This window comes from Diorhabda carinulata, chromosome 6 (genome assembly GCF_026250575.1).
Source record: "Diorhabda carinulata isolate Delta chromosome 6, icDioCari1.1, whole genome shotgun sequence".
In the NCBI taxonomy this organism is placed as follows: domain Eukaryota; kingdom Metazoa; phylum Arthropoda; class Insecta; order Coleoptera; family Chrysomelidae; genus Diorhabda; species Diorhabda carinulata.
The window spans coordinates 28231953-28257174 of record NC_079465.1 but is presented as its reverse complement, the minus strand read 5'-3'; the positions used below and the strand labels follow the sequence as shown (position 1 = coordinate 28257174).

At 32.9% G+C, this 25222-nt stretch overlaps 1 protein-coding gene across 2 annotated transcripts in view; it reads right to left on the bottom strand.

Moving 5' to 3' along the window:
- LOC130895245 (protein O-mannosyl-transferase TMTC1-like) overlaps window positions 1–25222 on the bottom strand; it is a 310078-nt gene that overhangs the window by 81217 nt on the left and 203639 nt on the right. For both annotated transcript variants that reach the window (XM_057802455.1, XM_057802456.1), the window contains 2 exons: window positions 17619–17692; window positions 14000–14137 (listed from right to left, as the gene is read on the bottom strand). In XM_057802455.1, the coding sequence (XP_057658438.1) occupies window positions 14000–14137; window positions 17619–17692 (212 nt within the window). The remainder of the gene's footprint in view (window positions 1–13999; window positions 14138–17618; window positions 17693–25222) is intronic.

Sequence of the window (25222 nt, the reverse complement as noted above, 5' to 3'; positions counted from 1 at the left end):
CTGAATTTAGAAGAAGTACAGGACTACGAATGAGAGTATCTGATGGCAGTTACTATAAAAAAAGTTCTATTTTAGTCTCTGTGAAAATTAACTCGTATAATGTGGAAAAAATGTGTAGACACCTAGTCGAGCGTAAAAAATCATTCTTATTATATTACGTTAATGCATCCCAATTATAATCATAATGAAATAAGGACACTATTCGAAGAACTACAGAAGATGAATGTGAAATGTGTGAAGAAAAAAACTGTTTCAGTTTTTCTTCACATAGAACATAATAACCTTAAAATTGAATTTATTCCATACATATGGACCGCATTGTATATGAACTTAATACTCGTATAAGTTGATAACTCAAATAATTTTTATCTCCAAATTTTTCTACAATAGTTTTCATTATCGAAACTTATCGAAAAATCTCATACGATTCTTTCGATATACTGATAATACTTATATCTAATTATCTTGGTTCATGAATTGGTTGAGGACTAGTATTTGTGATTAATATTGGAAGTTTTTTTTATTTCATTTCGTAGCATAAAATCCAATATTAAACTACATTTACTAGTCTATTCTGATACTGCCATAGTCTTTTGTCTATTCAAATAACAAATTTGTTTATTTAATATCGATGATGATATTGCAACCTTAGTTGGTTCACAGTTTACGCGGATGGTCCCAGAAGTACCTGGCCCAACAAAGAAAGCACAAAGAAAATATATTCATTTTTCAACATACTATCCTATCAGCTTCTACACTTCGTTCGATATCTTTTTTATAATAATATAATAAAAATCGTCAAGATCCTCAAAATAGCCATTAACTGCCGGCATCACTTCTTCATTGTTGGATAATCTTTGACTATCAAGGTATTTTCTCATGTCTGGAAACAGAAAATAACTCGAGGGCGAATAGGGTGCATGAGGAAGCAATTTAAACTTTAATTTATTAATTTTAACCTCTGCTTGATTCTCTCGCACATACGTTGCAATAAGTTCGCATAATATGTACTTCTTTTTCAAGATAGCCAATGAAAATTATTCCATGCGGATCCCAAAAAACTCAAGCTAGAATTTTGCCTTCTTTGGAGCCGGTTATTCCTTTTCAGTCCATTGTTTTGATTATCCTTTGTTTCGGGTTTGAAATGATAGACCCACGCTTCATTTCTTTTATTTCAATATTTAAAATTAAATATTTCATCTCATATTCATATTTTTCAATACTTCTGTGAATACGATTAATGTTTCCAGTGTACGTCCCTGAAAATAACATGTGTTCCCTCAATTATATAATTCCAAATTTGCAGTAGTAGGACGAGTAATTTCAGGATTTGGAAGTTGATAATTTCTGAATTTCTTGCACGTACCGAAGGTTTGGTTGACTTACTAAGTTGGGAAAATTGTGGAGTGTTAAATTTATTGGGTATGTTAGGGATATACATATACAAGATGGATAAAATATGAATGAGGCTCGGTACGGAATACATAATATTTTGATAGAAGGCCAAAGTCATGCGCTATCTCTAGCGTTGCCTGTTCTCGTTGTTTGACTATGTTAATTCTAGCAGTGGTCATATTTATTACATAACTTTGGCAATTCATTTATAAGGGTATTTATGAAGTACGATCGTTTCATTTACAATTTCAAGATAAACGAACCACAGTTATTTGATTCCTAGAAAAACTCAAACAATTATTTTACCATACCAGATTTTTCACTACACATTAATTTAATGTGTTACAAATACATTTATGTGAAAATACTCCACCCAAAAGTAACACACAATTAACTATAAGTTTCAAAAATTATTTGACCCCATAAGGTTAGGTTAGATCAGCGATTTTTTTTTAAAGGAAACACTATGTACATTTTTTCCATTTCTATATTTATTTGTCTCTTGATTTTTAAGGGAATGTTCCTAATATTATTTTCATTACTGTTGGGGTTAGAAATAAATGAGGGATAAAGTTTTTTTGACGCAACTCATGTTATTGGTATTCGATTAAAATTATACAGAATGCACATGTTCTTCAACAACCCGCAACAAATCAAATTTTTATTTCTTTTATCTATTTTTATCAATTTCCAACATATTAATAAAATAAATAAAATACGTTTCGCGTTTTATTAAAAAGAATGATTCTGGTGACAGTACAAACAGAATTACTCTATAACGAATTGATCTCTTATCCAAAATATCAGGTAAGTATGCAATTAAGTTAATTGCGCCACTGATATCTGTCGAAGTATCTAACCAAAGTGCCGAGTCCGTAGTTCCAATTTTGGTTGGGCAAACGCAGAACAAAGACTATTGTTTAACAGAAAAATATTATTAATTTAATAACGGACCGAGAATATCTGAATTCACAGCATTTTTGCCAGCCTGATGGAAGTAAGAAGCATATCAGGTACAAAAAATACATTCATAAGTTCGAAAATAATGTATGAAACTATTAACATCTTGTTCTTAACATTTAACACGTCCGAGCTTTTGATCAGCACTAAACTATTGCTCCATCTACCTTACATAAAGTTTTTTACATGTAACCTTTCATTAAAAACATAGCATATCCGTTGTTTTGTTGGAGTATTTACAATTCCGCACTTCATAAGCAAATGCCCAGTTAAAACTTGGAGACAGCTGTAAATAAGGCAAAGGTCCACTCGCATTAGATCTTTTCTTGCCGAAGAAGATTGGAAAGGGTTTACTCGAGGCAGAGAAAATACACCCACATACACATTAAGACTTCCAGACAACCAAGAAGACAAGCTCTTAACAAAAAGATAAAACCACCAGAATATTCTTCCCATGCAGCTGGTATTTCGAACACCATATGAAAAAAATAGGCGTAAGAATTATATTTCGATAAGAAATATCGAATATTATATTCAATTTTCCATTGTTAAGTCATATAATAGCGCCAAAACATAATTTGCTCATAAGTATTGCTAGAAAAGATGTAACATCTTGATGTGACTAATTTGTTCGAAGCTAAAAATGGTAAATGAAATTAAAGAAGCGGCAAATTCTTGGAAGACATTAACATGTTCAATGAATAATTGAAAATTATTTAACATAATCGTATAATCACAATTCGAAAAAGTTAAAGAAAGAAGGAGAAAGAGAAAAATAGTTTGTGTAGATGTAGCATTAGCTTACCCAATCAGAGCTCTGTGAAGTTGGTCGATAATCTATTGAAGTGCAGGTTGTTAATATGCGTCCCGGACGTTCGGCAACATCCGTGTTCATGTGGCCACTTTACTTTTAAAAGCATAAAACCACTTACAAATCTTTCCATGGGACGGAGTACATTCAGGATAGTATTCACGTGATTTTTGTGTTGGTTGGATAAACTTTTATTTATATGAAAAAAATTCAAATTACACTACAAATTGTTTTTTAACAACGAAACAACAACACAATGGAAACAGTTTTTATTCATATATTGTAAACAACGCATTTAAGCACTGTGCTTAAGTCGTAAGTAACAAAAATTGTATCGATTACCCTTAACGAAAGGTATGATTTCCCCAAAAGATTGAACTTCAGTATAGAAAATTCACACCATGAGTTCAACCTAGACTTTCATATAATAGATTTTTCCTGAAGTACCCCCAAAAACACGGTTTTCGAAACTGCTGTGACAGTCTTTGTTTGGCTACCATTTCTTCTATCTAGCTATCATTTCTTGCAGCAGCGACAAACCATTTGGCTATCACACGTATCAATAATTTCAATTTTTGATGATACACTGTCAAGTTTATATTGTGGATAAAATAACAATGCTTCTGATGTTATAGAAACCTATCGCAGCTCTATGTAATTTCATGTAAAGAAGCTATTTTAATTCATAAAAACAAAAAATAAATTCTGCGGGAAGAAGAAAACATCTTATAAAGACGTATTTTTTTTATTTTTCACAAATCTCGAAATTTATTGCTGCAAACCCTGTTGATCACTCGAGCACAACATCGTTCTCGACTACTAAATATTACTTACATTTCTCATAGTATAAATAAACTCTATCAATCATGATTATTGAAACTATATTATCTGGGAAATTTGTGCAGCATAAATCAGAAATAGGGTGTTACAACAAAAGGAGACCCCGTCTCTATGATTGGTTCAAAACTGAAGACTACCTAAGTGGGGTTTGCTGGGTAGGAAATCTGTATTGAAATTGAAGGGTATTGAGGAAAAGAAAACAAATACATATTTCATACGATTCTGTCAAAAATGCTGAATTCTTTATTTGAAAATTTTGTAGTAGTAAACGATGCTGATATGAAGTAATGATAATTATTTTTTTCTTAAGAATACATTAATATTCTTATCAGATATGAGCTCAATGAAGTGACATTAAATTCTATCTTTCCATTCTTAATATGAATTTACCATTGTAGCATAGACTTCTGATTACCAAACTGTGTAGTTCAAAAGGTTAAAATCTCATGACCGAGAAGCCACTGCATTGGAGCTTCTGCAAACACTTGCTCTAAATGAGTATTGGTAATGTAATGTGAGGTTATTGACTTGTGGATTATCATCACACCATAAATGTGAGTTAAACAAACCGGTAGAAGTATCGGTAACGATAAGTATTTAGTTGCTGCTCTTTGACTCCCAAGTACTCGAAGAAGACGAATTTATTTGTTTTGGAATAATATTTTCTTTACCAATGGTTTCTGTTGATCTGATCTACCAGAACTCTTTTTTGTAGTCTCACATAGATACCACCTAGTACGAGCCCTTCAATTAGGACCCTCTACGAGAGATGGAAATAAAAACAAATTTATGGAATGTTCCAAAACATACTTGTATGAAAGTTCATTACTATCTGGCTAGTAGTTCCGGCAAAAAACAATGTACGAACTTGTTTTCTTTCTTCAAATTCCTTTGAATACGATGGCGCGTTACGAATATGTGCAAACTTTTGATGATGTTCCATACTGATTAAACTGTCATTGAAATTGGCACTAACTGATTTCTTATTACTTAATAATTTGGTTTTTAAGTATGTGCCGATTTTATTTGTTGTCAGAAAGTTTCCAATGACTTACACACATTTTTTATCTGGAATATTTTTAGTGGTATCTCGATAATCATTTTTTAAAGTTATTCGGAATTACGTGAAATATTCATCACAACAATATAAAATTGATTCCAGAACAGAAAATTATTTCGTCACAAAGAAGTCAATATTTCCACAGGACCATCTACGTCAACAAAAAGTTCTCACTTGACACAGTTTCTTGGTTACTTCTCTTCAAAATAAATGATGAGTATTAATCGTTTTCATCACAGCGACAAATAAGATACTTGATTGAAACTTTTTTGGGAAATATTTCCAAAAAGTACGATTAATTCATGGCTCGTGTTCTAAATGGCTTCGATTACAAAATACAATGAGTATTTTAAAAAAAAGTTGGGTATAATGAAGAGTGAAATGAACGAATATACAATTCTCTTCTGATTTTCAATAAACTCAAAATACTACAAGAAACTACGCTTATCACAATAAAAACGTAGTTACAACAAATGTATATATAGATAACAGACTGAAAGAATGAATTTTAGATTTTAATTATTCATTTGGTGTGCTAAGTTGGCAGTGGGTTTTGGTAACTGATTGTCCTCTCCATTCATTTTGAATTCTGAAAACCAAAGACCCCTTATGACCAATACCTTTATGAATGCCATCGCCTCATCATAGCCTCTGTCAACTACATATTCTGAATAGGCACATTATCAATCCTGTTAGAAGATAATGCTATATGGGCGTTACAGTTACATCGGACTGCGCTCTTTCACTGGTCAGTCAATAACTTTCTGATCAATAAAACACTCTTGTCGGACTACCGAAAACCTAGACCTCATTATCGTTACGACGTTTCCTTGACAAAAATAAACACCACTACATCTTCATCTTAGAGACCCAGCAACCAAAACGCTATGAAACCGTTTTAACGTTCACATCAGGTTCGAAATTACAGAAAATGTCAAAAAATATAGTGAAGTCGCATTATGATTTGCAAGGTCAAAAATACCCCAGATCTGCAGAGCTCCCATATAATCATCCATTTGAATTAGAACATCCTATTTCATTTAACGAATTCGTTAAATCGATTGGAAGGTACTCTTTTCCTGGACAGGAGGGAATCTCTAGGCAGTCATTGAAACAACAGGTGGCCTTCTCTTAACTATGTGGCCTATACAATTTCGGGTTGACATTCTAATCTTTTTCTCGATGTTGCCAAAAATCCACCATAACACAGACCCTTTGTACTGGGTAAAATATTTGAGGGACTTCCTTACTGTACAAACACAATTCTAAATTTTAGTTTTTTTAGTTTTGGATTCAAAGTTTTGAGGCAATCCACTTACTTCGACACAATCTTAACCAGAGCAATAAACTGAAAACACTACGCAGACCAAGTATGGCACTTCGAACTTTATGGAAAGTTTCTGATATATTCATATCTTACTAACTGTTATATAAGTAGCAAAATTGGTTATTGTTTATCCCAACCATTCACCCCCCTGACTGGCATCTATACCAGTTATATTTTATGAATACTGTATAATTGTTTATTTTTGCTGACGGTAAATGATTGTTGAAATTACTTCAATGACACTATAGAAATGTCGCCCTTTGTACTGAATAACGACAGCAACAACTTCTGTGTATAGACGAGAAATAGGAAGTTTCAATTAACTCGATCGTTTTTTCCAGTTCAATTCTCTCCAAATGAGAGTTTCGGGCTTTTCGGGACAAGTGTCAAAAAATAAAGGACGGAAGAAAGTTAATTACACTTCCTACGATAGATATATGATCGATTAGATGTTGAATTATTTCTTGTAATTGAAAAAATAGTGGAATTGTCATTGGGCTCACATTTACAGGATAGCTGAGGTGAGATATAAATTGAAAGGAATTAATCACGTTTCTTTGATTTCCAACTCAGTTTAACCTATTCATTCAATACGTAAGTACCGTTGTTGTTGTGGTTGAATTTATCAATGAATCAATCATATATAACTCTTAATCACCAATTATAAAATTAGAAGGAATATACATTATTTGAACTCAGGAATAGCAATTTTACATCAAGCTAACGAACTGATGGAATCCCATATTGCAACGAAGGTGCCTCCTAGTTCATCCTAAGTTAGCTTAGCTTCTTCATTTGGTTTTTTCAAGCTATTTCATACCTAATCAGTATCAGCAGTTTGTCTTTACCTCAAAGATATGTACAATTCTTGAAATTAAACACCTATTGGTGTCATCTAGTTGCTACATGATAAATTTCACTTGTCATTGTGCTTTCACACTTTCACTTACTATTTACACCAGGCTCCTCTTCAGTCTTCTCTTTAGATCTTGTTGATTCAGTAGCTGGAGTATTTTGATTTTAGCATAGTTGTGCTTGTGGACATATTTCTTGATTCCTTTTCCAAATGTTTTTTTGCAATTTTTAACATAGTTTGAAGCATTCACAATCATACAAAGTAAGTTGTTCTCAAAATTTTAAATAGTTGCAATGCTGGTTTACTGGCACAGCCCCTGTAGTTTAGTCTGTTTATCCAAATAGGTTTTGGAATTTGCTTACAAATAAGCAATCTACTGTGTGTTGAATTTGGGATTTTCTGCCTATAATCCAATACATTTTTTTCTTTTACATTTAGCTCTTTTTTCTTCTTCTTCGCATGCTCCTTCCCTCCCAGCTTACATGCGACTATAAAGTCACTCCTATATATTTTATTGTGTTTTTGTTTGATACTTCTTCTTCGTCTGCATCAATTTATTTCAACTTAGACTTCTTAATTTCTCGTTTAACTCTGAAACATCGATCCGTTGCATAAGATTCCGATCTTCCGTTTCCTTTATAAGAATTTTATCCCACCGAATGGGCATTTCTAAGAACAAAGTAGAGTTAGGTTCACTTCATTATCTTTTTCCAAATAGACATGTAATTCTTTGCTCATTGTTTTTGAAGGAATCCTGGTTATCTTTGATTAACATATCTCCTTCTGTAGTTTTGAGTTGAGTCAGAAATAGCTTTTCAAAGGATTCGATACTACAATGAGAAAAATTATCATCTTCACTAGCATTTTCATATCCAGGCGCTTTTTTTTGGTTCATGTATGTTTCTGTTTCCTCGAATACTTGTTTGTCGGTAACCAATCCGAATTTTTTTCTTCGGTTGTATATCTTTCTAAAATGGAGTTTTCTGTGGCTAGTTTATTAAGATTCAACAGGGTGTTCTGCAAAAAGCATCGCTTTTATAATAATGTGATGTAGTAAAGATGGAATCTACCGTCAAAGGAGTTGTAATCATTGTAATGATTTATTTTGTTCAGTCATCACGATACGTTCATTATGAAACAACTCATTCACTAAATTACACCACGAGAAGAATGAGTGTCTTATATAATTACTCGATAATACTGTTTTGCAGTCTATTACTCTCAATATATACCCTATGAAAATCCCAGTCACAGATTTTCGTGATTTTCCAAACCAGGCTCAAAACAAATAAGATTGCTGTAAACTTTTGGATGAAAAGTAGCATAATATGAACGATATCTTAGTATGATGATCCAGTTCAGTGAAAACACATTTTTATTCTAAAATTAAGAATGCTTAAAAAATGCAAAATTGGTTCGAAAAATGTCTATAACGAAGAATTTGTTACCGTAAATAGACTTTTGAAAGAACAGCTGCTTTTAGGCACTATGTAGGCTGCAAAAAAAGAAAAACTCCGAATTAGAGTATTAGCAAAGAGCAAATGAATCATAATTAAGAGAGAAAACGGAGAATCAGCTGACCCTAATATGATGTTGGTAGATTTCGCGCATTTTGAACAAATTTAGTATTTTGCCAAATAAAAAGCTTGAATCCGTTTCTGTTCAAATGTTTTCAATGTGCCCAAAAGAATTCAAACAAATCTTAGATGACGTTTCGGCCTTTGTAGCTAAATCCACTAAAAATAGGCTATTTTGTGCTTCCCTATGATATTCATATTTACGGAACTCGATTTCTGTTTGGGCTTCTTCTTAAATTTGTTCTCAGCTCAAATTCATTTTTGTTTAATATAAGATTGAACGAAATTGTAAGCTAGTTCTGGAAAGTTGGGAAAACTATATCAATTTTTTCCGAAACAAGATATAATGTCTAATCGAAAATATATCGACCCTCAATCATTTTCCTGAATACTCGATTAAATTCGGCCGAAGCTTGAGCCACAGCTTGCGAAAATAAGCACTCAAAATTTGAATCTTTCACGCTGATATCTCTCTTATGATGGTCGTACAAAAAAATTGTTGACATAAAAAAAGGATGAAATTCTATTCCTTAAAACATAGTAAGAAAATTAGTTTCATTAATCATTGATTTCAAAAATTTGAAATTTTTTATTTGTCAAAACGCTATGGTGAAAAGAACAAAACCAGATTGAAATTATATTATAATATAGAGAACAAGTTCTTGTTATCAAATTTTGAGAATTGAAATGACAGCGTAGAATTTTACTGCCATCGACAGAGAATAAGTTTAATACACACTAGCAAAAAACCTTTGACATATATTTTTGGAATGGTTGAACTGAAAAAAGTTTTGTTGGTTTTCCAGAGATTTATGGTTGGAAAATTGATAATAATTTCGGTTTTGAATGAATCTCTGAAATATAGTACATGCTCCAATAATTTCAGACTTGCCACTTTCTAGCTTGATACTATACATAATGGGTTACAATTTGACATTGAATCAAAAATTGTTTTGATTTTCACATGGTTCAGGAGTGGAGCAAAAAGATGGAAAAAACTTTTCCCAAACATTTTTCTAATATTACCCTACTCGACAACTGGACTTTGATTCCATATTTCAGTTGATTTTCTCCAATAGTATAGCTAGAAATTAACTGCCTGAAAATAACGATAATATGATAATACGTTGAATGAGTATCATTATCAAATTTTATTCCTTTAAGATTGAGTTCACAGAAATGCAATATAATTGAAATTCATGCAGAATTACTCGTACATTCCTCTCTCAATTCATCATTGAAGTTTAATGTGAAATACCAGTGACAAAATTAGATTAGAGTTTTGTCCCTATTAAGTGCAAACCCTAATGTAAATTCACACCAAATCTACAATTTAATTACTATGTACGTTATGTATGTATTTTTGTTGGGGAAACAATTCACTAAGACCTGAGAGTTATATTCTGTCATCTCTACCACTCAGGACTTTCATTAGAAATAGAATAATAGTTTACTATTCCTGGTCCTTTGAGTAATTTTGATACATACGACAGCTCTACTTTTGGTGAGCTTTCCTATACTCCCAGGTCTCTCTGAGACTTTGTAGTGCATTGCTTCTAGTTGGTATGTGGATAGATATTTTTTCTTATAACCCAAATAATGGCTTGGCTAGAGCAAGCTCCTGCAAAAGACACCCAAAAATAAGTTAATTTTTTCACTTAGCGAACACGCTACCGTCTCCTAAGCCGAGGGATGAAATGCGGATGCGCGATGAACAATTGACGCCAAAGGATCAATCTGATCAAATAGGCCGTAAAAGTGTGCTCTAGACTAGTGCTGGAGCGCGATCAAGTCCTACAAAATTTAATGAGTTATGGCTGCAAGATCCGGCTTGTTTGGGTGCCCTGTCACTCGGACAACAAAGGCAACGACAAGGCGGACTTACTCGTCGGACTGGGATGAGTCCAGAACCCATCCTTGATGTAGCTGAATTTTTTTATGCATCTCACACCAAACAATTGCTTCAACTTAATAGGCACGAGATACGACTAGTGACCGGACACTGTCATCTGCACAGTATGGGCATCACGGACGATCCGGACTGGTACATGGAGAAGGATGAATCCGCATAGCACGTCATCCGTAAGTGCCCAACACTCCCATTAGCGTGGCTTAAACATTTACGCAAGCCTCACAGCTTGCCCAATGACATCAAAGGGTTCAAGTCAAAGCACCTGATCTGCGTCTCAAAGTACATGTGCCAACGGGCTTATTTGAAGACATCAGTGCCCAACGGCCCATTGGCAACCCAAAATGTAACTGTGAACTAACAAATAATCAGTCGTGATTTTCTAAAAGTATGATTTTTTAAGGTATCCATTCAGGTGGCGATATCCTTTTATAACCTATGTTGATAATCTTGCAGATTTGCTCTAGATAATCTAAATTCTAATATCGCATAGTCATATTTTCCCAAAACTGTCTTCGCTTGTTTCAACCTTAATCTATTGTTCAAATATCTTGATAGTTTCTTAATTTTTCATTAGTTTTATCCAATATTGTATCTAAACTGAATACTTATGAAGGTTTTAATTCCAGATGAGTGTTCTCTTTCTGTCTTTTTCAGTGGTTAGTCAGCCTTCTCATTTCTTTCAGTTTTTATGTATTCCGGTACCTATAACAAAGTAACTTTGTTATTTTTACGCAGTTAGTTAAGTGATTATAGAAGAGCCAAGTCTTCAATGACTGCTTGATTATCTGGCATGATTATTAATATCTGCTTCCTATATTTCTTATCGACATTGATCGGGATTGCTCCAACTGTGTAAATTTCCAATTGGAATGAGGGTACTCTTGTGTTCAAAACTATATCATCATAATTCAGTTCCATCTCTTATTTTGTAATCATCTTTGTACCATTCAATGATATTCTCCCTCTACTGTATTCCTCAGAAAGATATACATCACTTTGTTCTATATTCTTGGATTCTTTTTATGAAACAAGCGAGTGAGGAATTTCCCGCAGAATGTGAGTTTATTCTTTATTCAATGTCTTATCAGCTCTGATGATCTTTTAGCTTTCAACACCTTTAGTTGCACCACAATTAGTGCTAGCTTTGTGTTATCTCCTTCTCGAGTTTATTGTCATCTTGTTATCATTGAACTATCTTTCCATCAGCTTTTATGAATTTGAAAATTAATTAATTTCTTTTCAGAGAAAGTAATAATAATTTAGAATATCCTAATCCTTTACCAAAAATATTCTGTCAACGACACTGACACCGTACATTTTAATCGGAAATGCTATTCCGCAAGTTCCAGAGAATTAAACCTTAAGGAGGCAGGTCATCAGCTCAATTGGAAATTCTGTTCAAGTTGAATACTGATGACCAAATCTGAATAACACAATGTGAATATTCATATCCGACCGACGAACGACGCTAAAGAGACATCGCAAATAGATTTATTTCTACCAGTACGTCTCTAATTTGTCCATATTGACAAATATTTTTTCGAGGAAACCATCAGAAATAGCCTCGTTTTCAATGATGCTTAAAAATGTTGTTTTTTCGTATTATTATAAATGGATTTCATATTTTATATATATTTTAAAAAGATAATTCGTGCATTCTTTCCAAGTTTGGAACTGATTTTTTCATATTAAGTCTTTCGTCTATATTCCAAGTATAAATTTACGTATTCCCAGAAATTATGTCATTGGTCATGTATTTTCAGCTATTCACACTGATGTGTTACCGGAATAACGTGGAAGTTTTGTATTTTATTTTTTTTCTCCAATTTATAAATAATTTTTGTAGTACTGATTTCTGCCGCTAGGGCCTGCTTAGCGCAACTCGTCGCCAGTTCAGTGCCGCGCGGGCCCTTGACTTGCCACGTTCTGTTCGTCACTAGTGCTGTTTCACTGCTGCTTCGTTTTTTTATGATGGCAAATGTAAGTGAACAACGTGCCGCTGTGCTGTGCTTTTCTACTCGGTAAAAACGCTGCTGGAACTGTTTTAATATTGAAAACTACTTACAAAGATGATGCTATGGGGAATACTCAAGTGTATGAGTGATTTTCTCGATTTAAAAATGGCGACAGTCGATTGATGACAAACCTCGCTCTCGACGTCTATCAACTGCCCAAATCGATGAAAATGTTGAAAGAATTCGAGAGCTTGTCCGCACAGACCGTCGACAGACAACTGATGAACTGTCTGAAATCAGTGGAATATCTTGGAGCTTGGTTCAGCAAACGGGTGACTGATTCTTCCACCATAACAACGCACCTGCCCACTCAGACATCACTGTTAGCCAGTTTTTGGTTAAAAATAACATGGTTCCGCTGCCCCACGCACCTTACTCGCCTGATCTGACTCCGTGCGACTTTTTCTTGTTGTCATGCATGAAAAAGGGACAAGAAAAAACTTACCCTTTTCCAGCGTGCCTATGTGCTTTAAAATTGAGCAAAATTTCCTGGGGAAAACTGAAATATGTCAACAGTGTGCTGTAGAGAGTATTCAAAAATGAAATGAGTCAAATGAAGACACGAAACGGTGGGACGTTCTCCAACCAAACAACTTACTAGTTCGAACGGGAGACTGACTATGAGAGCTTTGAGTAGAAATATAAATGTAAAAGTAGTGACGGATTCCATTCTTCATGACAAAGCACCATACCATGTGTCAATTCTAATTCACGAGTCTCCAACTAATGAATGTCTTCTTATTTTCTTATCATTCCTAATTGAGAAGGTCACAACGAAGCAAACGGAAGACATTTCATGAGAAAGAAGCTTCACAAAAATGTTTCCAGTTCTGGATTTAGTGTTAGACTAACATTACTGCTATACAAATGTACTACTTTCAAGGAGTCTAATCCAAATTGTTGGCAGGGCCCGGGGCTAAAATAATGACAGGCTCCCTTAAGGAATTCGAAAACACGGAAAAATTAAAAATATAATATCAATTAGTTAGATTTGTGGTATCAACACATCAAAAAATACAGGATGTTTTCCAAATGATGGGGACCTCTTGGACCTGGAGCCCGGGGCTATAGCTCCCCCAAGCCCCTAGCTTAATCCGGCATTGATTGTTGGTTATTGTCATTTTGAAAGAATTATTCCTTATTCCACTTCGTATATACATCAAAATTAATTCAAAAATTATGAACTAACTGAATTATCCTTTGACTAAGACAGTATCGTTCAAAATTATGGTAATTTAATACTCACCGTTTCAAGTCGTGCCAATGAAGAAAAAAGTCATAAGCCAAATTAATGATCAGAATTGTTACTCCAGTTTCTTTCGATAACATACTAAGACCACCTAGTAGAATACTGATCCAAACATGCGAAACTCCATCAGTCTGACTGAAATATGAACAAAAAGTAAATTACTCACAATGTAAAATTTAGAAAGAAGTACTCAGACATGAAACATACAGTATATACAATATAGTATTTTACATTCTAGCTAATCATTAAGAGCATTACGCACTAGTACGTAAACAAACATACTTTAAACAGTAGTGCGTGAAGAAAGTCATTATTAAGGTCTCTGTAGCGTAGTGGCTGGAGCATGAAGCTCATATGCTCATTCTGCAACTTTTTGTGATTCATTGATAATTTATTGCTTGATTTTTTTCGAAATGGAAGTTATAATAGGAAATACTCATAGGTGATAAAAATCTTCCTGTTTTGCTCTTTGCAGATTGGGAATTACGCAGCTAAACAACAGAAATTACTGAGTCTGTGGGAGTAATATCATGCGCTAGACTCGAATATGAAAACAGAATAGCTATTTGTATTTCTAGCAGTGTTGCCAGATCTTTTTTCGGATAAAGCAGTGTTCAGAAACATTGTCAGAAAAAAACGGGATTCTTTCATCAATAGCGAGATGTAATAAAAAAAAACGCAAATAATCAACGGTTTTTTAAACGTATGTTTATATTTGAATTTCAAATTAAGTTCGCAATAATATTTATCATAGATGTAGATATAGGAAACGTATTTTAATGGTTAAATTTCTCTGAAGATTGAACTACTTTTGGAGTTTAATGTTTTCCTTTAATAGAATAGCTCCAGATTGAATTGGATAAATAATGCTGTTCTCATTTAATTTACCGAGCATTTATTTCTAGCATCGGACCATTCTTAATTCATTTGGTAGAAAACATACCCTGAAAAGCAGTTTAAAACTGGGATATGTGCATTAGTGTTCTTACGATTTCTAACTACTACGTCGAAGGATGATTTTATCAAGTTCGTCATATGAGTTACCCATTAAAACATCGCTTGTAAAGTTTTATAAAGTCACAGCATTATTAACCATTTCAAAAATAATTTCATTCCTTATGAATTCTAGTTTAGTGAAAATGTTTATACCTGAAAAATTATAACATTTGTCTGTATACGTATGAGAATTTTTATAAAAATTGTTGAAGTATTTGATGACTTTGGTTTTTCCAAATTCTGCCAATTTATTTAAAATCTGATTCGTCTGGTAGCTGAATAAACAATCCTCTTGCCTTTGAGTTAACCTTGAGCGAAAGAGGCATGACTCATGTATTTCTGTTATGGCAATATCGTTTTTCTAAGACCCTTTCATTAATGTACCAAAACCTCCTCTGCTTTTAAGTGAAAAATATTTTCAATAATTGTAAAAGTAACACTTCCAAGCAGGCCAAATCTTGATTACCCTCTCACAAGCAGGACAGACAGTTATAAATTCTATATTTCCGTAGTTTCAGATATTTCAAATTTCTAATATTTCTACCAATTCCGCACGACGTTGGGCTGAATGCGAGATATGACCATAATTTTTAAGTCATAGAGGCTTATTGGGTTGCAAAGTTTAGATGAAAAAAAATGTTATATAATTTATACATTTTCGTCGGCGGGGGAAGCGAATATAAATTTTCAAATATGTACTGTTGCATGGGCACAATCGAGCGTGTCAAATATTGATAGTATCAATGTCTTACGTATTTTTAATAATGTAAGTACGTTAATCTGATCGTTTACATGATGCAGGTGATCGTATGTCAGAGTTGAAAATGGAAAAAAAATGACTTGAACTTGTTAAATTTTCTAAGGGAGTGTTCAGTGAAAAAAGCTCTCTTTCAATAATCCTACAATTTCGATGTGACACAAATTAGATTAGACTTTTGTCTACAACATTATTTTTTGAAATCTCAAACATAACTTATATAAAAATAGCAAAATAAACCAAAAGTTGTTAATAATATCATGCCACTAGCGAGTCTCTGTGATTAACTGTGATGGCATCTGAGCAATCTTAAGATACTCGACTCAATACAAAAGAGACTTAAAGACAATCCAAAGTTGAGCAGAAACTTGCGACAGCTTAGAAAAACAATCGCCGACCTGGCTGTTTTACCGGTACTACTACGAGCTGTCCAGTAAACGTAGACACCAAATTCACCTGCAGACGCCCAGAGCTTCAATTTAGCGGGGCTCATTTCTTCGGAGAAGTGCAAGCAATTTTTTGTTAAATGAAAAATTTAATTGAACTTTTCCAAGATGAACATTATTTTGATGCAATAACTTACAAATCGAGATATTTACGCTTTAACCAAACCTTAGGCGAGTTAAACAACTCTTTGAGGTGTCTGTTTTTCGTCAACGTAAAATCAAATAAATCTGCAATAGTTGCGTTTTATATTAATAAAAATTTGGAAATAATAATTGAAAGATGTGTACATGTTTATCAGTTTAAAGTGGTTTTTCAATAACTATAATAATAATGTCAAATTAATAAAATATAAAACCAAATAATTCACAAATTGTTTATAACAGCTCAGTTTTTTTTCTTATCGATTTTGGACCTTTTATCTTATTTTCTAAAAACAGCGAGTCCCTCGCGTCACTATGTTTGAATGAAAAAAATGATTCAAGTACACATTCAATCCATTTTTCTTTCTGTCTACGAATAATTTATGTCAATTATCATCATCCATTCTAGTTGCAGGTTGTAGAATGTTCTATTTATAAGACCGATGAACAAAATTTCCCTAGAGATGAAGAAGTCTTTGTTATTTAATGTAAGCTAGAGACTATGGAACGTACGGATTTCAAACTAGTTTTCGACGCCTGAAAATGAAAGAAAATTACATGTTTAGACAAGACGACAGCTTTATACTCAAAAATAAACAGCTTCTAAGGGATACAGATTAAGATTCAACTGACAATTTGTGAAAATGAACATATTTATACTTATTAATCTCTATAAAAAATCCCCGTGTGATAATATTTGAATGAATAAAACAATATGAGAACTATTGATAATGATAATGGACTGCTTGACTCAATTTATCTCTCAAGCAAACATGAATATCTGATAAGGTTTCCTCAAATCCTTGAAGCACATCTAATTAAGTTTTCCCATTAACGCGATTTTTTCAAAACAGTTTTCCATCCAAAATAAAAAGTCTCAATCTGTTGATTATTGATAAAAACTAAGGAGTCACAACTATGTGGCAGAATGTGACGAAAAACTAGAAAGCAATTAATAATCTTTGTGGGGATTTAGGATATTTTTGAAAATAGAAGATGAATATAGTCAAGTCATGTGAAAAACGTAAAGAAGTGTAAAAATGTTAAGCAAATCACAAAAAAGTTAGACATATTTTCCTAACTTTATATAATATAATCAATTTATTGAATTGTTGTCAAGCTTTCATAAGTGAGTAGAATTTAAACTGAATCTGATTTACAAAGCGTGTTGGAAAATTATTTTCTATAGAGTTGTTTGTGCATTATTTATTTATTATAAAGATTTTATTTTATATATTAAATGATGTACATTTATCTATATATAACATACACTTACCCATGATATGCAAGTAGTGAGAGAAGTGAAAACACGCAAGCCAAAACATCTGCCCTGCCAACAATGCCTGTAACCTGCAACAAAATTTTGTGAATTGTACTTTAGGTGGTTATTAAGAAGTGGTTGGAAACTAATAACTAATCTTGTTAGTATTAAAATGCACTCCCTTGGAGTCAAACAAAGTTTTTATAGAAACAATATAGATGATGAGGCTCTGAACTGCGAAATTAGCCTGAGCAGACATTGTGTGGTTAACTTGGCTTACACTTTTGCATGGTGATATGAATCAATTGTGAATCAATCAATGAACACGATATCAATCTTTAATGACGAGTCGCTGATGTTATAAATTCAGAACCGATCCAACACCCACATCTGATATTCACTTTATATTATTGATATGTGCGATGAACCAAACTTGATTGAGATTGTCTATGTTAATGTTGTTGGGATGTTCTTGAGAAGTTTCGATTCATAGTAGTGGTATATTATGATGGTCGTATTTGTATACCAAATACATTCATTGTTACAGAGATACAAATGTATATAATTAAGGTTCAATGATAGATACAATTCAACTATAATCAAGGTTGGAATATCTGCATTCGAACTTAGAAAGCAATTGATTATTCTGTCTCTACCAGAAATGACTTCCAATTCATGTGTGTTCAGAAGCATGATTGTACTGATATTTATCAAACAACCGTTTACTTTGTAGGTAAATAGAATATTTACTTTGAGAAATACATCTAAAATCTGAACTAATATGTCATTTTATTGAATTTACGAATGATGTGGATAGAGAAATATGAATAGTAACTATAAAGATTGTCGTCTTTGGTATTCTTTGAGGAGTTGTCGAAAACTTTGAAGGCATCTACACTTTGGTCACAATAACAATAACATTGATATATCCACGTATCAGAAATGAAGTTCATTTTGGAAAACAAAGTCATCAAAATATCAAACATTGACATCAGAATAATTGCAGAGATTTTTATGAAACTCCAGACATGGAATATCTACTAATACAAGAAATTTATTTAGGAGGAACTATTTTTAGAATTTAATTTCATTTTCTCCATGAATTAACGTAGATTTTTCTAATTTTTGGGTTTTTCAGTAGATGGAAAGAATTAAATAATCATTAAAAATTCTATTTCAAATTATGGTAGAGAGATATTTGTGCTAATGAAATCGCTAATGGAGACAGAAAATACACCATATACGAACGATCAACCCTCAACATGTAACATTAACATAACAGAAAATTTAATAAAAAGTAATGACGTTCCGGGTTTAACTATACAAAATTGTAAAAAAATTCACAATCAACTACGATTTAGAATTAGTTAGAGGATATTTCAGTATTATTTTGGCTTTACTAATCATAAAAATAAACAATCAAGTTCAATTACTACTATTCCTTCAATCTGTGCAGTTGTAGAAAAAGTATAGTGTGCAAAACGTGGGAAAAGTATTTTTCTCACTGGTGCTACTAAACTCGTAAGAAAAGTTGAACTTTTCCCACTTGTTGCACGATATACTATTTCCAAATTAAAAATAATCATTTGGGTAACAAAATATTGTTGAGAAATCTAAAAAATAGACACAATTACCTATTATATTCTATGCAAATCTTAGCTGATTCACATCTATTCAATAGTTCAAAGGTACACTTAAGATTATCTGCTATTTTCTTCTTGTTAAAATCTTTTTTTTTTCATTATAAATAACTTAATTTAAAAATTTCCAGTATTTGATCGAAGCTTTTCTACGGAATCTCTTTACTTCCTCACTTGCTCTATTCAAGCAAAATTCAGTAGACTTCTAGACTTCAAAGAACGTATATGAGCGAGTGAAATTTTCTAAGTGCTCTATTTGTATTTATTGAGAGTCTATAAAGTTTCTGATAAAATTTGTGAGATAGATAAATATTTAATTCGTCAGTTCTCCGGAAACTGTATGTTGTTGAATATTTAAACTGATCCATAGTGATTTTGTTCTAATGAAATAGTGCGCAGCCGTTACCTTGTTATAGAACACTCAATGCTATGTTAACCACAATTACAAACAGAATTGAGTGAATGCACAAAAAATAATTTATCTTCTTCAAAGAGTGATGGTGGAATAAATATTTTTTTTGTCTTGACCCATATATACTAAATTTTCTCATTCATGAACATCTCCTCGCGAAAAACCATGCCAGCGAGAAAAAACTACCTCTGAGGAAATAATTGATAAAATATACTTCAAGAAATAGGCTCTTTGTCCTTATTCAATCTTTCCCTACATTGAACAATCTCAATACTTTCAAAAACCTCTAACAATTTATTGAAGGATTCATTTTTGACTTATTCACATTATTTATATTTATTCCATGACTATAAGCCTACTTAATTTGCCCAAAATATATCTTACCACCAGCATTACAGCGAATTTTATACTGATTGGGTTTAGATTGGGAGAAACCTAATGATCATGATATTGGCGAATTGATTGGATGTACTGAAATTCAATATCTTCCTCATGATACTAAGAATTCCGTCCGGAATATGCAGGATTGTGATCTCAAAAAACATATCTACTAAAAAAAATTATCACTATAGAAAAATATTTGAATATTGTTGAAGAATTGAAGCAGTCAAAGAAAACAAGGTTGTTATTATGGACCAAAAGGACTATTTCGAGTTAATAGCTCAATGAATATATCAATATTTCAAAATATCCTATGAGTGTAACATACTTGTCACCTGTCAACTTAAGATATATGCCGGACTAGAATATTTTTGTTACTTCCTTGAAACATCATAATGACCTTTTCAAGTTAAGACAATGTTAACCTTATTAGGGAAAACCTGATGTGGTAAACGCTACTTCAAAATAATAAAATCAATTTTCTTGATGTTACATAACATAAAATTAACAATAACATAAGAAACCAACGAAAAAGCTATAAATGATGGAAAAACCTAAATAATTCGAGTAAAATTTGAAGGTATTTTGTAAATTTTGATACAACTACGAACGATTTGATTGATGGCTGCTACATATTTTTGAGATGTAAAAACTAAGGAAAAATTAATTTTTCTTATTAGACAGATTTTTATTTTTATCTTGATATTCATGATGTAGGTGATCTATTGATCAATTGTCAGTGTCAAATCATATTTTGATAAAGACTGATAGTAGTCAAAACGTCAAATGCTTATCGATCTTCAAAATATATAAATACATATCTCCTTTAATATTGAAACATAAATGGATTTTCATATCTGTAGCTTGTTACGAGATTTAAATTTCTTGTTGGAAGTAGAAATAAAATAACTTGGAAACTTTTCCATTTTCCTATCTACCAGAAACGATTTTCCGACTTGTGAGACGAACAAGAGAAAGCATTAGAAACATCCTTGTTCGCACATTTCGTAATAAAGTGTACAAGTGAGAAGCCACAAATTTCTCAAGATATGTATCTAAGCCAATTCAATCTTAGTCAATTGCTTCTCGTTGCGTGCATGAACGAATTCAAGTATTCTCTGCGGGTATCGAATATTGTTCTAGGGTGGAGAAATAAAAGCAAATCAATTGGGCGAAAACCTTGAATATTTGTATATGTCAAACTATCAACACTATCAACATTTGTTCAACCATATCTTAGTAAAACTTCTTTTATTTATAGCTATTAATTAACTCATCAAGGCCTACAGTTCTCAAATGACCATAGTTCATATAAAATTTTATTTTCAAAAAGGCTTAAGAAAGTATTGTATATATGGCAGCATATATATTTACTTGGATGTGTAAAACGTCTTACCTATTCATGGTAAGTTGCAGATAGTGGTCGAATAGGTTTTTGTCAGCAGGTTAACGGAACTCTTCATGGCCGTGCCGATAAAAATGGACATACGGTTCAAGTAAGTACAAATTTTCTTTTCACCAGAAAACAAATATTCATACTTTTGTGATGTGGTATTTAAGTAAACACAAATACATGCTTCTATAAAGAAATTTATTGATAATACCGATTTTTTTAATACCTACAAATTTTGATGTGTAGCCATACTATACACGCAAAGTTTCGATGTGAAATAATTTTTAACATTGTTTTCAAACGCGGCTTCTCTTTAGAGAAAGCTCTTCAAATTACATATTCTGATGAACTACCAGTGGACTTAATATATATTGAACCCCGAATTCAGTTCTCTTACTAATGAAGAATGGAGATTGCAGTGATTGTAACATAGATTGGCTTCCTGGTCGCCAACTAGCAGCTGGCGCGGAAATAGTCTTAGCAGATGGACATAGAATTGGTCCTACTTATAAGATATGAGCAACGATATCAATACTAAAGAAAAATCATATATTGCAGAAATGGATCAAACAGAAATCTTTAAGAACTGCACCAAAGTAAGACCATCAGGAAGAGGAAATTAAAAAGGTAATTTCAGCCTCAACTACTGTGGAAAAAAATTACTGTTGAACTGTCGGCGACCTCCAACTTACGTCTTAATCCTTTCCCGAACCAGACTACAACCAATATAATAATACCTTTGTCTCCTGTAGAGTTGTTTGAGCTATTCTTCAACCATGCTAATCCAAATATCACAGTTGATTAGCTGAAATGATTTGTTGGAATTTTTGTTCTTAGTGGGTAGAACATTCTCCCTGGAAAACGTAGTTATTGGTGATATACACAACGATATGGTCTCAAATGCTATGAATAGATTTTGCACAATAGTGCAGTTTATACAGTGTGCAAATAACAACGCAGTTAATGAAAACAATAAGCTTTTTAAATTACGGCCACTCTTGAATATTGTTGAATCAAGGTTTCTTAAAAAAATTGTCTCTCAACAAAACTTAAATTATGATAATCAATGATCAAATATTTTGGTCGGCATCCGTGGAAAACCGATAAGGTTTGGTTCCAAAATGTGGTGCATAAATGCTTCATCTTGTTGTCTATGATATGTATCAGGATAAAAATGAAAATTGCAGTTCTAAGACGAACAGTTTTTCGGAAAGTGTACAACTCAATTTGTTTCGATGTTAGCAGAAATAGCAAAGGAGAAACACTTGCCATACAACTTCTTCTTTGATAATCTTTTTACAAACTTCAATCTGTTAGTCTACCGTACCGTAGGGAGTACCTCGGTTTTGCAGAAACAGGTACTATCCGCGATAAATAAATCATGAATGCAATTCTATGCAATCAACGAATATAATAAAGGTAGGGGGTACCTAGAACTTCAAATTTCATTCTATATCCATACAAACAAAAATAGAATTTACCGTTCTACGTTGCTCCAATGGAACGGTGGCAGCATGTCCAGTTATTTCGTGAAAACGTGCATCGCCTTGATTGAATTTATCCAGCATTTCTTCGCACTAATTGATATGAGCTTCTTGTTTAACCGATCGTCAAATTATGCGGTATCCAATATGAAAAAATCTTTTTGACAGCTAAATATTCATGCAATATTGAATGTATGCCATTGGAAGTAATGGCCAAGTTTGTCTCAATCTTACTTTATGTCACATGATGATCTTGCAATATTAGTTTATGCACAGCATCGATCATCGATCACAATAGTCCAATTTGGACGACCTCCACAAAATTCATCCTGTAGCGAAGTGCGACCACGATTGAATTCAGAAAACCAGCGAAACACGGAAGATTGAGATGGTACTTCATCACCAGAAATTGAAGCGAATGGTTCGGCACACTGCTGTTAGTTTAATCCACCTCGAAAGTCATGGAAAATCATCGCGCGAAAATAGTCGCGATTCAGTTCCATATTTTAACTAAGATGTTAAAATGTTGGGTGAATTTCGAACATTTCTATGAACCGTCATGCCACACACACTCTATCACCGACACCTAAATTGAGAATGGATCAAAAAAATAAGGGATTGCAAGCAGGTGATGGAATTGTTCTAAAAAACTATTAACAAATCTAACAATTTAAAACAATCCGGTGAAAAATGTAATTTTTTCCATGTTTTTTTCTCATTCGCTAAGCATTTTTCGTCACAAATACAGGTTTCCACTTCATACAATATTTTTATAATTGATCAGTTGTAATTTCTTTTTTCCCTTGTAAATATAGGAATGTTTATACAATGTGATCACGAGCTAACCTAACCAATATAACTATTGGTTTTAATTATTCTTAAATTCTCAGTTTCACTTCGTTGGGATGGTTCTACTGCTCCAACAATGGCAATTCCTAGAGAGTATGTGCGTATGGGGTAAAAAACTGTCTCTCCGTGTAACAATCTAATTTCGTGTTTCATTTACTATTTGAATGATTGCACAACATGGAATTGCACTCATACCTCATTACGTATTCTATGGCTACGTTCAGCCTCCAAGGAAATCCGATGTCAACATAGTTCCGACGTTATGAGATCTTGGACAGAGGGGGCGCTGGGGACAGAATGTGAGCAACAACAATCGCCTTTGTGACCCTTCAGCTCGTTCCAGACACCAAAGAATGTAGAAAATTCTACCTTTTGTTATTATTCCCTTATTTCCTAGTGGCTTCCAAATGGCTGGAATATAAAAGAGACGGAAATACGGTAAAAATAGTGAAACGATATGCTAGATCTCATATTCAGAAATGTCTCTAACTTGTTTATCTTCCGAAATTTCATTTCAAATGAACGAGTAGGATTTTAAAATGAAGTCGTCGTTGTTAAAGTGAGTATATATACTGAAAATATTCGAAAATGGTTTACAAACTGCCTCTGCTGATATCGTTTTCATAAACTATAAAAATAAAGATTTTGTTGCTACGATGCCGTTAAAATTGAGGATGCTCTTGAAACTATGTTCCCAAGTTTATTCCAAGTTTAACGCTAAATAAAGTTTTATCTGACATCTGAGGAAAACTATTCTTATTTCAAAAAAACGCCAATTGCACCAAAGTTTCATACATATGGCAAGAGAGGAAATTAGTGATAAAAAATATTAGCACTTACTTAGAAGCAACTTCCCTTTTGGAGTGATAGTTTCTTTCGCAATACATCCGAGGTTGAAATGATACATTAAGCTTAATGTCACTACAATATAAAAACACTTCGACGTTTCAGTTAATGTTAGCGTTCATAGCATATAAATTTGTGTATCTTCAGTTATTTGTGTCCCAACCGAAATTTTATAAGAAACCGCAGAGAATGTATCTAATAATGGCGAGGAAAACTGCATCATGTGATGAAGGACTTGGTTTGAGGACAAATATAAAGTCATATTGGTATAGGCAGTGGAAATAGAGTAGAGCTATGAGTCGTGCTGGAGCAGAAAACAATTTACGTTTGAGTTAAGATCCTACTACTTCTGTAATGCTTCGATAATTCATTCAAACGCATACAAAACTGCTCTAATCTCAATGGAGAATATTTTTAAAAACCAAAAAGCTATATCCAATAATAAATATTTCATTCTATTTATCAAAATTCATCATTTCATATATCATACAAATATTTCTCGATCAGATTGGGTTTGGTGTTCCGCCTTGCAAGAAAAACCTCAAAATAAGCATATAAATGTTTCTTGACTCTATTACATATGTTGTTCGATATTTCGTTGACACCTTTGCCAA